The sequence below is a fragment of the Felis catus genome, chromosome D1 (assembly GCF_018350175.1).
Source record: "Felis catus isolate Fca126 chromosome D1, F.catus_Fca126_mat1.0, whole genome shotgun sequence".
Taxonomy (NCBI): domain Eukaryota; kingdom Metazoa; phylum Chordata; class Mammalia; order Carnivora; family Felidae; genus Felis; species Felis catus.
Window position 1 is genome coordinate 99,110,552 of NC_058377.1, and position 13,546 is coordinate 99,124,097.

The 13,546-nt window shown below is 44.4% G+C and overlaps 1 protein-coding gene across 4 annotated transcripts in view; it reads left to right on the plus strand.

Annotated features, from left to right (window-relative positions):
* The window catches only part of CD1H11orf49 (chromosome D1 C11orf49 homolog), a 202,927-nt gene that overhangs the window by 160,104 nt on the left and 29,277 nt on the right, over positions 1 to 13,546 (plus strand). For all 4 annotated transcript variants that reach the window (XM_003993221.5, XM_003993222.6, XM_006937252.4 and 1 more), the window contains exon 4: positions 11,961 to 12,045. In XM_003993221.5, coding sequence (XP_003993270.2) covers positions 11,961 to 12,045 — 85 coding nt within the window. The remainder of the gene's footprint in view (positions 1 to 11,960; positions 12,046 to 13,546) is intronic.

Sequence of the window (13,546 nt, forward strand, 5' to 3'; positions counted from 1 at the left end):
ATAGGGTACATTATATATGCCCACAAAAGACAGAAAGCAGCAGGAAAGACAAAGGTGGATTCATCTGAAAAGATGTATGTGTTTATCTATATCCACCCTTCTTTCTGGTTCTTGCTGTTTTTGTTTCTTAAGTCTATTTTTTTAGTTGATGGGTAGCCATAAATCCGTCATCATTGGTGGAAGTTAGTAGATTCTGACAAGAGAACAGGCTGTGGTCTTTATAAATACGCCTACGTGCTGGCAACGGTCTTCCTCTACTCACACAATCATCGAGAACCAGGGACTTAGATTGTTTTCTTATTTTTAGTCTGTCTCGGTTCAGATCACTCTTAGTGAGTAACTCTGTTAGCCACTGCTTCTTTTTATGTTTATTTAGAAGAAAAGGAAAATGCATTTTAAGCAAATCAAATGCATAATCTGTTCCACTTCCTATTTATTCTATGGCTGCTTTGGACAGTGGAAAGCCCAGAGAAATACTTCTGTTGGTTTTTGTTTTCTGTGGCTTGCTTTCTCAGACAAGCCATCAGTTTTGCTGATCGCTTTTTTGAAATTCCATCCCAGGGGCACCTGGCTGGCTCAGTCAGCAGAGCATGTGACTCTGGATCTCAGGGTTGTGAGTTCACGCCCCGAGTTGGGCATAGAGATTACCTAAAAAAAAATTTTTTTAGTAAATAACAAATAATAATAATAAAATCCCATCCCAGCTGTCAGCCTGATTTTAAATTGGAAAGGAAAAAGGTAGTTGGAAGTAATTTTTGTGTGTACATTAAATATACTTTGCTAATCTATGTTTAGTCCTATTCAAATTGCAGATACGGGCCTATAATGGCTTAAAATGTTTATTATTTTTGTTGTTCCTTCTCTGTTTTCTTATAGAGATTAACAGCAGTCTCCTAAATTAGAAAGGGTCTGTCAGTTTGTTTTAGGGGCAGCAAGGAAGCGGGGAGCCAGGTAGACCACATCTGACCCTGGAGCCAGTCTAGGAGAAAGAGGATAGGAAGAGATGAGCTAGCTGGTAGCAGTTTTAAATATTAACGGTAATAATAACAATAACAGCAGTTGCAGCTAACATTTACTGCCCTCTCATTATGGAATCCACTATGCCAGGTGTTTTTCATCCCTGGAAGAAATAAAAGCGGGCTGAAGTCCCAGGAACCATATAGCAAGAGAGAAAGGACATCATAAGGAACTGGCCTGTGTAGTGAGTGGAGAGAGGAGAGAGGCCCTGACCTGGAAAGAGAAGGCTTGATTAGATTGTGGCTCTACCATTTACTTGGTACTTTTTGTCCCTTACTGAGGTTCATTTTCCTGGTTCATAAAAACGGGAATAATATTGTTTTCCTCTCCCCGCCTGTCAAGGTTCTTATGGGGATCAAAAGTGATCATGCGTATGAAAATGGTTTGCATGATTATACAGTCTGTCTATAAATATGACTCATCAGTACTTTCACTAGTGAGATGATAGAGGATTGGCAGGGTACTGACTCTCAAGGAAAGTGGTGTGCACCTGCCTTGGGGCAGGAAGTCTGTTCTTCTCTCATCAATAAGAACAAAGGCAAGATAAAATAATCATGAGATAAGGAATAAGATTGTTTTAGCCACCCACTGGCTTGAGCTTGAACTTGGATGAATTGTGCCTTTTGTTATGCAGGTGCCATCCCACCTGTGTGCCTCAAAAGCCGTGGTAACAAGAGCAGGTACTGTTTATTGAATACTTACCCTGGGCCGTATACTAGCACTTTAAATTTACCATCTCTTTTATTTTTTTAATTTTTGTTTATTTATTTGCATACGGTTGACACACAATGTGACCTTAGTTTCAGAGTTTCAGGAGTACGGCGTAGTGACTCAACGTCTGTATACGTTATGTTCTGTTCAGTAGCTACCAATCGCTCTCTTTTTTAAGTCATCTATTCCAGGGGTGCCTGGGTGGTGCAGCCGGTTAAGCGTCCGACTTCAGCTCAGGTCATGATCTTGCAGTCTGTGGGTTTGAGCCCCACGTCGGGCTCTGTGCTGACAGCTCAGAGCCTGGAGCCTGCTTCAGATTCTGTGTCTCCCTCTCTCTGCTCCTCCCCTGCTCGCACTCTGTCTCTCTCTTTCTCAAAAATAAACATTAAAAAAAATTGTTTTAATCCTCTCAAAGACTCTCCTGATTAGGAACAGTATTGTTCATACTGTTAGTATCATTAGTATTAGTATTAATATTCACTCTCATTTCTAAGTGGCTTGCTCAGTGTCAACACGGCTAGTTAGCCAAAGAACCAGGACTCGGACCCTGGTTGGCCGATCCAGGAGGCTGCACTAGGTAAGCAGGGGTAAGACCCACTTAGGGGTTAGAGCCAGGGCTTTTCAAGCCATCCTCAGTAGAGCCCTAGAATTTTAAAGCAATGCCTCGAGCCTTCTCTCCCAGCCACTTCATTCCTCACACCTCTAGACTAGGTGAGGGCTACTGAGGAGAAAGTCGAGTAAGAAAGGCTTTGCTTTCATCTGTTATACATTGAGGTTCCTTATAAGATTTCCATTGAAAAAAAAGTATATCTGTTTAAAAATTTTTTTCAACCTTCACGTACCACATCTTTCTCATTTAGAGGTGACAAAATGGAGGCCCAGAAGAGTTGTGCCCAGAATAATGTGGTTAGTTCTTTGCAGAACTCAGGCTGAGTTCTCTTGTCTATATTATAACCTGCCTCTGGGAGAACAGACCTTTCCTTCCTCCAGAACAACATGAAAACCCTCATTCTGGTTATAAAAACCCATGTGAGGAAGTGTAAAATACGCCTCTTTTTCAAAGATTGAGTGACGTTTTCCAGATAGACCACGACTGAGAGGGCAGGATGTTTCCTCTCACCTCCAGTTACCATGAGGGGGGGCCTGAAGTTCTGTCTCCACCTTAGCTCTTATGCCTGTTTAACCATTTCTGCCCAGTTAAGAGCAGGTTTGGGTCACAGGAGTTTGAGACAGCACTTGCTTCTTCCTGGATAAGAATTACACCTTGGCTCTAAAGTCTCTGTGTCAAAGAGCACTTCCTATCACCCTATTTCCAAACAAAAGCATGAAGTACCAATACCTGAGGGTGCCCGGGTGGCTCAGTCAGTTAAGTAGCCGACTTCAGCTCAGGTCATGATCTCATGGTCTGTGAGTTGGAGCTCCACATCAGAATCTGTGCTGACAGCTCAGAGCCTGGAGCCCCCTTCAGATTCTGTGTCTCCCTCTCTCTCTGCCCCTTCCCCACTTGCTCACATGCACGCTCTCTCTCTCTCTCTCTCTCTCTCTTTCAAAAATAAATAAATATTTTTAAAAAGTAGCAACACCTGGTAGAGCTGGACATTGGTCTCTGAATTAAAATGTGAATGGGTGGGGGCGTGTGGATGGCTCAGTCAGGTCAGTTAAGCGTCCGACTCTTGAAAAGCATCTGACTCTTGGTTTCGCTCAGGTCATGATCTCACGGTTCAAGAGATCTAGCCCCTTGTCAGGCTCTGCACTGGCAGCATGGAGCCTGCTTGGGATTCTCTCCCTCCTCTCTTTCTGTCCCTTCCCCCACTCACTCTCTCTCTCCCTCAAAATAAATAAATACACATTGTTTTTTAAATGTGAATGGGTGCAGACGCTAAGCTTGAAATAACTTGATACGCTGCTGGGCCCTCTAAGAACTTATGGTGCCAAGATCCTTCTCCACATTTTGGTGTCCAAAGCTGCCTCCCAAAGCTCAATTTATTGAGCTTCCTCAATAATTGTCAGAAGACTGTGCTCGTGCCAGAATAGCTGGCCCTGTTGCTACTGGACAGAGGCTTTCTTGTCTTCTGGCGCTGGTGCCTCCTTCCACAACGCCATAGGGTTGCCCGTCCTGGGCATTGCAACCTGCTGTGGTTCGTGTCATCAAAGCTGTCTAAGACAGTGTCCTCCCCCCGAACCAAGCTTTGCCTTGGTCCTTGAACTCCCAACAGCCCCATCATGACGGACAGAAAAGATGCTCTAACATGGTATGTGGGATTCTTGTCATGTCAGACCGGGCCTCTGGTTCGGTGCCACTGTGGGAGCTAGGGATGGCCGTGGGTAGCCTAAATACCGGGCCAGATTGCCATGATGTGCCATGCACGATCCCTGCAGATTTTCAGACGCTGATTAGAAATGCTCATATTTCTTTAAATCTTTGGTTAGTATAAACAATTCCGGGGGGTTTCTTTTGTTCACTCTAAAAATTGCCATGCAATTGTTACCGTGTCTGATTTAATACTTTGCCTAGAATGCATATACTGGTCAAACAGAAATAATCATTTGATGTTGGGCTCAGTCATAACGAAGGAAAGAAAGAGAGGGAGTCTGGCTTTCAGCCCTGGTTTAAATACACTGAACATGCTCTGGGGAATAATGAGCTCGCAAAGGATGGTGTTAATAATGGCCCAACTACTTTACCCCACAGGTGTCAGTGGAAGCCAGTGCTTCTCATTCCTTTTGTGAAATCATTTCCTTTTCAGTGAACTAATTATGATTTCCCTCCATTTATAATATAAAACAACAGTGCTCTCAAAAGGGATAAAATTTAGGAACACAGCCTGCTCTCCTTCTGGGGTTTGCTTGACAGGAACATAGCTCTAGGATGTCAGCAATCTTCCTGTGACTTGTGGGACTACATGCTACGTGGGGAGTGAAGCTGTCAGATGTCTTGCCTCCTTCCTCTTCTCTCCTCCCTGCTCTCCTTCCCTCCCATCCCCCTCCTCGCAGAGTAGTATTTACTCAGCTGCAGACTGGTACCAAAGCCTCAGTGCGCTGGGGGTTAGGAAGGGGCGGTGTGGTCATGCCCCAAACTATCCATGTCCTTCCGAGCATCTCTTGGCAGAGCAGGCTGGCTGAGGGTGAGTGTCATTTAGAATGAGCATCCACAAGCCCTGCAGAACAGAACATAAAAACAATTGCAACTGAAAATTGGAGAGTCCACTCATGGGCTGTGGTGTTCTCTGGCCTCTGTGGCCTCCTATGGAGATTATGCAGCCAACCAACTAGAGGTTGTCCAGTCCACTGGGATTCCCCAATGCTTGGTAACATTTCATTATCTCTAGCTCTGGTCCTAGCACTAGCTCACCCAGCCATCAACATTTGTAGGCAGTCACAGAAACAAATCCAGACTAAAGCCCATTTCATCCCCCACCCTTTTGGTGCTAAAAATGCTTGATTTGGGCTTTCTCCGAGTGAGGGACAAAGATATGGCGCTAGTTGCTTCTGTCTGGCACTCCTCCACTGGTCTCCTTTATTTTCTTTTTTAATGTTTATTTTTGAGAGAGAGAGAGAGAGAGAGAGAGAGAGAGAGCACAAGCAGGGGAGGGGCAGAGAGAGAGAGGGAGACACAGAATCCAAAGCACACTCCAAGCTCTGAGCTGTCAGCACAGAGCCCGACATGGGTCTGGAACCCACACACTGTGAGATCATGACCTGAGCCAAAGTCAGGACACTTAACCGACTGAGTCACCCAGGCGCCCTCCACTGGTCTCCTTGAATGACACCACTCTGACCCTGGAAAAGGCACCATTTCCCAGGAAGAGCAAAGGCATCTGAGTCTACAACCACACCACCGCAGTTCTTCCTGAGCAAATGTGTGGGCACACAGGGTGGTCTTGGAGGAGGATGTAGAGATGACTAAGCTGCCCCCACAGAGCTTCCGAAACAGGAATTTCCACAGCAAGAAGGCAGGCCAGATGTAGAAAAGACAAGAGGAGACCTTCATCCTTCTTTTCCAAGAAAGAAGGAGGTGAGAACAAGTTAGTCCTTGATTATTGGGCATCAGCAATTTCTGATTAGACTAATTTTCTTATTCAAAATAACCTCACCTGTCACCCTCTGGGATTAGAGTAGAGATAACCAACAAAAGACTATTCTAAACCAGGGGCTGGTTATCTTGAAAAATACAGTATTCCTGCAAGAGTTGTAACAGTGGTCAAGTGAATTATTATGAAGTAAACCTTAGGTTTCCTCTGGTTTTCATGGTAAAATTGGTGATATAATCCTATGACAACAAATATCCAAGCTGACTGGATTTAACATTGATGAGAAGGTGCTAGGAGTCAACAAGCATGTGGAGTGTAGTCCCCCCTGCCGGGACGTATTGTGTTCACTGAGAGTTGTGGTACCTACTGAACAGGACGTTTTCCATTTTCAGCACTTTACAGCTCCAACATCTCCTCGTGGCCCCTTAAATTTGTATATATGCCTCCCGTGCCTGGGGAGTCCCCATCTCGGTAGTTCACCCAGTGACCAGAAATCTGTCCGTCTGAATTTTCCTCTGGGTCTCTATGTAATGCGTGTTTTTATTCATTCGTTCCTTCAATAAATATTTACTGCTGTGTGCCAGGCATTGTGCTAAGGGCTTTAAGTCTAAAGATTCCTTAATTTCAGGACTTCAAGTTTTAATCAGTTAATAACTATAAAATAATCCTACCACTTGGGGCGCCTGGGTGGCACAGTCGGTTAAGCGTCCGACTTCAGCCAGGTCACGATCTCGCGGTCCGTGAGTTCGAGCCCCGCGTCGGGCTCTGGGCTGATGGCTCAGAGCCTGGAGCCTGTTTCCGATTCTGTGTCTCCCTCTCTCTCTGCCCCTCCCCCGTTCATGCTCTGTCTCTCTCTGTCCCAAAAATAAATAAACGTTGAAATAATCCTACCACTTATTGGGCACTTCGAAAATTTCTCAGAAAAGTGCCTTATATTTAAATTGCCTCATTTGGTTTTTACAACAATCGCACTAGGTAGGTACCGTGGTCATTCACGTTTCTAAGAAGAGGAAACCAAGGTTCAGAGAAGTTGTGCAACTTGTCCAGATCACACTAGAGGTTAAGTAGTGGAGCCAGGCTTTGAAGCAAGGTCATCTGATTACTACGTCTGGGCTCTCCACTAATACAACTGCCCTGCCCAGTTTAATGTGGCCCCACCTGCAGGGTATCTGCATGTTTAACTTCAGTAGAAAGCCTGTCAGTCACCTGGTGTGAACAATCCTACCATCAGAAGTCAAGTCCTCCATAAACCAGCCGGATCTCACCTGCTGGTGAGAACTAGAAGGACCTTTGGAACTAGACATCCTTTGGGCTTACATCCGAATCACCGTTCTCCCTCCTCTAAGTTGTTCTGTTTCCTTGAGAAGGTAATCAACCTTTAAAGAAACCCTAGTTTTTTTTATTTCTAAAATAATAATAGCAAATAGTAACAGAGCACTTTTGATGAGCCATTGTTCTAAGCCCTTTACATTAACTCACAACAACTGTATGATGGTGCTACTGTCATTATCCTCATGTTATAGAAGGGGAAACTGAGGCACAGAGAGCTTAATGGTCAAGTAATTTGAAATCAGTGGCAAAGCTGGGATTTTGACCCAGGCAGGATAACTCTGAAGTCTATGCTATGAGCCACGGTGCTACGCTGTGTTGCCTCTGGAGAGAAGAGAACCAAGGATGTAAAAGCCTCTGGTCCAGAGCCGGGCACACGGTCAATGGGACTATTACAATGCTGAGAATAAGAACGTTTAACAGCTCTGACCACCCACAAAAAGAGAAGCACCAATTTGTGGAGAATGTTTTAATGTTGATCTTATACCAGACCCTTCTTGCGCCTTCGCCTTTAATCTTTCAGGACCTGCTGGCTGATGCTTTCCTAGTTGGGGGTGTGGGGTTCCTTTGGAGAAGGCGTCTGTCTGTCCGTACACACCACTTACCTTCCCTGCACCTGCCAGGGCAAAGAGCGGCTGGCAGGTGGGCGGGGATGAGAAATGGTGGCGAGGCCAGGAGCACAGGTGCACCCATCCCCCGCCCTCCCGTGGCCTGTGGCCCAGCACAGGCTGTGCTGCTGGAGCTGCAAGTCTTTCCTGTTGACAGTAATTAGACCTTTCAGACTAAATTTCTTACATGAAAAAAATCCCAAATCACTTGAATTGTCTCCTTGATCCAGTTCACCTGGAGCTATTTAGTTCCCGCCGTTTGTTTGGAGGGAAAAACAAGCTCTTAAGCCTTCACACATTACGGTTGATAAGATCAAGGTGCTGAAAGTGTTAGTTGGGTAAACGCTAGACCCAGACTGCCTGTGTCTGAATTCCAGGTCTACCTCTTACGCGTGCGTGATCTGAGTTTTTGTGTCTGTGAAATGGGGGTAACCATAGTGAAGATTAAATGAGACGACATAGGACAAGCCCTTGCAAGAACAGTGCCTGGCCCATAGTAAGTGCTCAATAAATGTTGGCTGTTAATATTATCATTAAGCCCACCCAGCCTTCAGACCCCCATCTTTCCCTCCCAGCCTCAGGTTTTATTGTGGGAAGCCATGTTCCCTTCCTGTCCCCCCAGGCTCTGGACCCTTCTTTTATCACTTACCAAATGACAGTCAACCCTTAAACAACATGGGTTTGAACTGCACAGATCCCTTTGTACATGTTTTGTTTTTTCCAGTACAATACTATACATGTATTTTCTCTTCTTTATGTTTTTCTTAATATCATTTTCTTTTCTCTAGCTTACTTTATTATAAGAATATATAAATACATATAACACACAAAATATAAGTTAATTGACTGTGTTATCAGTACAGCTTCTAGTCAACAGTGGGCTATTAGAAGTTAAGTTGTTGAGGAGTCAAAAGTTATACACGGATTTTTGACTGTGCAGGGGGTTGGTGCCCCTAACCCCACATTGTTCAAGGGTCAACTATACTTCACTTCTCTAAGCCTCCTTGTCCTTGGTTGTGAAGTGGGACTGGGAATAATGGAGTCTACTTCATAAGGTTGTTGCGAAGGTGAAGTGAGCTAATTCAAGGCTCAGTGACTATTTAGTCTCGTTACTGTTGTTCCTGAGGCACAAAGCGTTGCCTGAAAAGGCCTTTGAGATCTTGGAGAGCTCTTAGAGGGCCCGAAGTAGGCATTTAGGGTTAGCTAGTGCCTGAGTGTAAGTCTCGGGAGCTAAGAAGACTGCTGGCTTCTTCATCGCTGTAACACTGTGCCTGGAACTAAGGAGGCCCATAGTAATACGAAATGAAGGAATACTGCAAAGAGTATTTAAAAACATGTTTGGCTCAGGCAACCTGACAGAGAATTTCAAGGCAGACCACTCCTAGGTGTTTAAGCACTTAAACTCAGCAGGAAACACCTTCCTCTTCTCGCCTGTCTTTGCCCCCAGCATTTAAAAACAAAACTAAAATATCCCCCACTGTTTGGTGTTACTATGTTGTAGACATTCTGCTAAGTACTTTATAGACATCCTCTCTTTTAATCTTGACTTCAACCCTGAAAGGTAAGTGTCATCATTCCCATTTTATAGATGAGAAACTGAGATTTAGAGAGATTGAGCAATTTGCCCGCGGTTGCGTAACTGGTAAATTGCAGAGCCAAGGGTTGAACCCTAGCCTGAGAGACAGGAAGCGGCCAGCTCCTATTTGCTCATCGGTGTTCTGATTTTGGAACAAGCGTGACCACTTGCCATTCTCCCAAATACCCACTACTCAACTGAGGAGTATCTCCGAGCAGCAAATGCCTCTCTCTCAAAATATCCAGCCACTACATTAGTAGAAGTAGAACTGCTGTCTTCCACAATGAAGGTGGCAAAAGTTCTCTGTTTGCCTAGATTTTCATTCATCTCTGTATCTTCCTCATTTTCCATTAGGGAAAGTCAAGTTCCAGAAGTGGTGAACAAGCTGTATTCTGTTATTCTGATGTATTTAGTATTTCCAAGAGCTGTTGTTGCCTTAGAGAAATACAAAATGATTTTTGTAAGTCATCCTTCTATCTTTGGAAGCAACTATTTGAAGTTCATGAGTTAGAATGTCATCAAGAACCTAAAGAGAGCTGAGGGTCTGAAAACCAGGAGGCTGAGATTGATACCCAACCTTGTCTTTCTTGACTCAGTGTGGGAGTTACACAGTCCTCTAGGCTTCCCGTATTCCTTCACTGATTTATCTTCCCAAGGGTATCTTGTGGGTAACTTTGGGGGACAAATGTGAATTTCTGTGAAACACTTTGACCCCCTAAGAATGATCAGATACATCCACCAATTAGCCGAGGAAAGCAATGATGATTCAAAGATAGCATTTTCTTTTATAGACGTGTTTGTGCTTCGCTGACATTGCATTTTTTTACAAATTGAAGGTTTGTGGCAATCCTGCATTGTGCAAGTCCGTCGGCGTCATTTTTCCAATAGCATTTGCTCACTTTGTGTCTCTGTGTCATGTTTTGGTAATTCTCACAATATTTCAAACCTTTTCATTATTGTGGTCATCTGTGATCAGTGATTACAACTTGCTGAAAGCTCAGATGATGGTTAGCATTTTTTAGCAATAAAGTATTTTTAAACTAAGGCATGTACTTTTTTTTAGATATAATGCTATTGCACACTTAATAGATTGCAGCTTAGCGTAACCATTACTTTTACATGCACTGGAAAACCAAAAAATTCATTTGATTCACTTTGTTGGGATGTTTGCTTTATTGCGGTGTTCTGAACCAAACCCACAGTATCTCCAAGGTATGCGTGTATTTACTTCCTTCCAGAAGTCACTCCTCTTTACACAGGGAGTTCTGGAGTGAGAATACTGTGGGAATCCATTATATTCAATAGCTTTTCTCCCCTTTCTTCACCTTTCCTGCCCCTTACCTTAAAGCTGTGAGACGATGAGTGGCTATTACACCATCCTTTGATGAGCAAAACCTCCTACCAGGCTGTGCCCGAGGTCAGGCGAATGAGGAGAGGAAAGTGCACACCCCACTGTGGCCAAGATGAAGGCCACAAAAGCCATCTTGATCCTTTGACCTACACTGGCACTGAGCCTGTTGCTTTGGTGACCCTGACTTTGGCAGTGTGGTTAGTTTAACTCTCTGCCCCCACCTTGAATTGAGCTTTGATGAAAAAGTAGTAGGAACCCAGGCCTGTCCCTGGAGATTTGGGGTTTTTATCTTGGAAAAGCATCAACCAAACTAGCAGGGCAGGAGATCTGGATGCCTGTGGCTTGGGCTAACTTGGGTCCAAAGAAACCAAGTGCCTATGATCATCATCTTCATTCCCCAAATGTGGCCATGCCCTCTGGATTCCCTTGTCTCACTCATTCTCCCAGTTAGGATGGCTTCCAGGTTGCCTGCTGTTGCTTTACCATTAGCTTGTTCTTCCATATTTGAAATGCTTTGGTATACAGAATACTTGCGGATTGCCTGGCTGTTCTAAAATCTTTTGGCTTTGGTACATGTAATAACAAAACAACCTTTACACATCAGTGTATTTCCTCTCCCTTGGGAGCCGAGAGACCTCCCTGAGATTTGCATCTCTGGGTTTGCTGCTGGGCTTCAGAGCCTCATCCTGGCTCATCTCTCCCAGGGCACTGCTTCTGTATATCAGGAATCATCTGGTTGCCTTGATTGTACATCTTGAACCTTTGTCTTGATTTCCTGTAATAGAATGGCCAGATTTTTGTGCAGGCATCCAAAAGAAGCCAGGCTGTGCAATACTGGATGACAGAGTAATAAGGTCTGTGGCTTGCTGTGATGTATTCTTCTCCATATATTGAAAGACTGAGTTTGCCTTAGTAGTGCTTCCAGATATCCGTGGATGGTCTTTGGGCATGTTGTGGTGAATGCTACCATGCCAGAGAATTTCAGCAGATTTAACCAGCTTTGAAATGACTCGTTCTTGTAGATTTTCATACACAAGGAAAACCGGACTAAGAATGTGGGTCAAGGTATCCCTCTTGTTCCCTTCTCACCCGACCATTTTTCAAACCAGGGAAGCTCCGTTAGCCAAAATGTTGTAGCTGGGTACCTTCCACCCGGGAAAAACTTTGTAGAAACATTGATCTTAGAATCTCACTACCAGAGGTTAGTAGCTAGCACTAACTCACCTTTACAAGAGCAGCTCTACCGAGGCTAGGTCTGAAACCCATGAAATGGCCAAACAAAGAGCAATGACTTCACACGCAGAGACCTAATGTGTTCCTCTCCATTTCAACTTCAGATTTGCTGACCATGAGAGAGTATCACTGTTTGCTGCAACTGCTGTGCCCGGATTTCCCCCTGGAGCTCACTCAGAAAGCAGCCAGGTATGTGCCCTGGGCTCTAGAAGCTAACTCAGCCCTCTGCGGGCCAGGACTTCTTAGAGAAACCTGAAATGTATACACACAAACAAGCAAACCATTAGGAAAAATACAAAACCGTTAGGGAGAAACTGGCATTTGGAGAGGGGTCTGTTTGAGATTTGCCCCAAAACATAATGCTCACTTTCTGCCTTTCCCAAGGGAAGCCAAATGATCCTTTGTGGTTTCTGTGGGGGGCCTTAGGGTCTGCAGACAGAGCTGGGGGGTGGTGAGATGAAGACACACACACACACACACACACACACACACACACACACACGTCTCTAGAGGATATTCTGAGAAACGAAGGGGCAAGAGTTGGCAGTGACCAGTGAATGAAGGCATAGATTGAGGTTGGAGACTGGAAAGGTATGGAGGTGATAAAGCCCAATTAAGAGAAGGATAAATGATATTATTTATGCTGAAAGAAGATTTTCAAGATTAGTCCAGAACCAGGAAGACTTGGCAGAAATAGTTTGAACCCCCTTATTTCTGCGTTTGATTTCATGGTCATTCCCATTTTAACCAAATGAGGTAGTTGGACTGTGCCTCAGTTACCTTTTACTTGACACGAAATTTGACCTAAGGTGGCAAATGGAAGAATTTCAAAAATTGTATTGTCTGAAATTGCCAGAAAAGAGGATTTTTAGGAAAATACTCTGCATTGTACTACACATGATAGATACATGTCATTGTACATCTGTCCCAAAAGCACACATGAAGGGTAATGTAAAGTATGAACTCTGGGTGATCATGTTGTGTCAGTGTAGCTTCATCAATTGTAACAAAGGTTCCACTCCAGTGCAGTGCAGGTGTTGATATGGAGGAAGCTATGCAAGAGTTGGGGGATGGGGGGTATGTGGTAAATCTCTGCACCTCCCCCTCCATTTTGCTGTGAACCTAAAACTGCTCTAAAAAGTAAAGTCTTGTTTTTCTTTTTTAACTTTTTAATGTTTATTTTTTAGAGAGACAGAGGGCGGGGCGGGGAGGGCAGAGAGAGAGGGAGACGCAGAACCCGAAGCAGGCTCCAGGCTCTGAGCTGTCAGCACAGAGCCTGACACGGGGCTCAAACTCATGAACCGTGAGATCATGACCTGAGCCAAAGTTGGACACCCAACTGACTGAGCCACCCAGGCACCCCAAAAGTAAAGTCTTTTTTTTTTGGTTAATGTTTATTTATTTTTGAGACAGAGAGAGACAGAGCATGAACAAGGGAGGATCAGAGAGAGAGGGAGACACAGAATCTGAAGCAGGCTCCAGGCTCTGAGCTGTCAGCACAGAGCCCAACGCGGGGCTCAAACTCACGGACTGTGAGATCATGACCTGAGCCAAAGTCGGCCGCTTAACCGACTAAGCCACCCAGGCGCCCCAGAAGTAAAGTCTTAATAATATTTTTTAGTGTCCATCTTACCTCAAGCATAGTGTATGCATTTACCTTCATTATTTCATTTAAATTCATTTCCCTTAA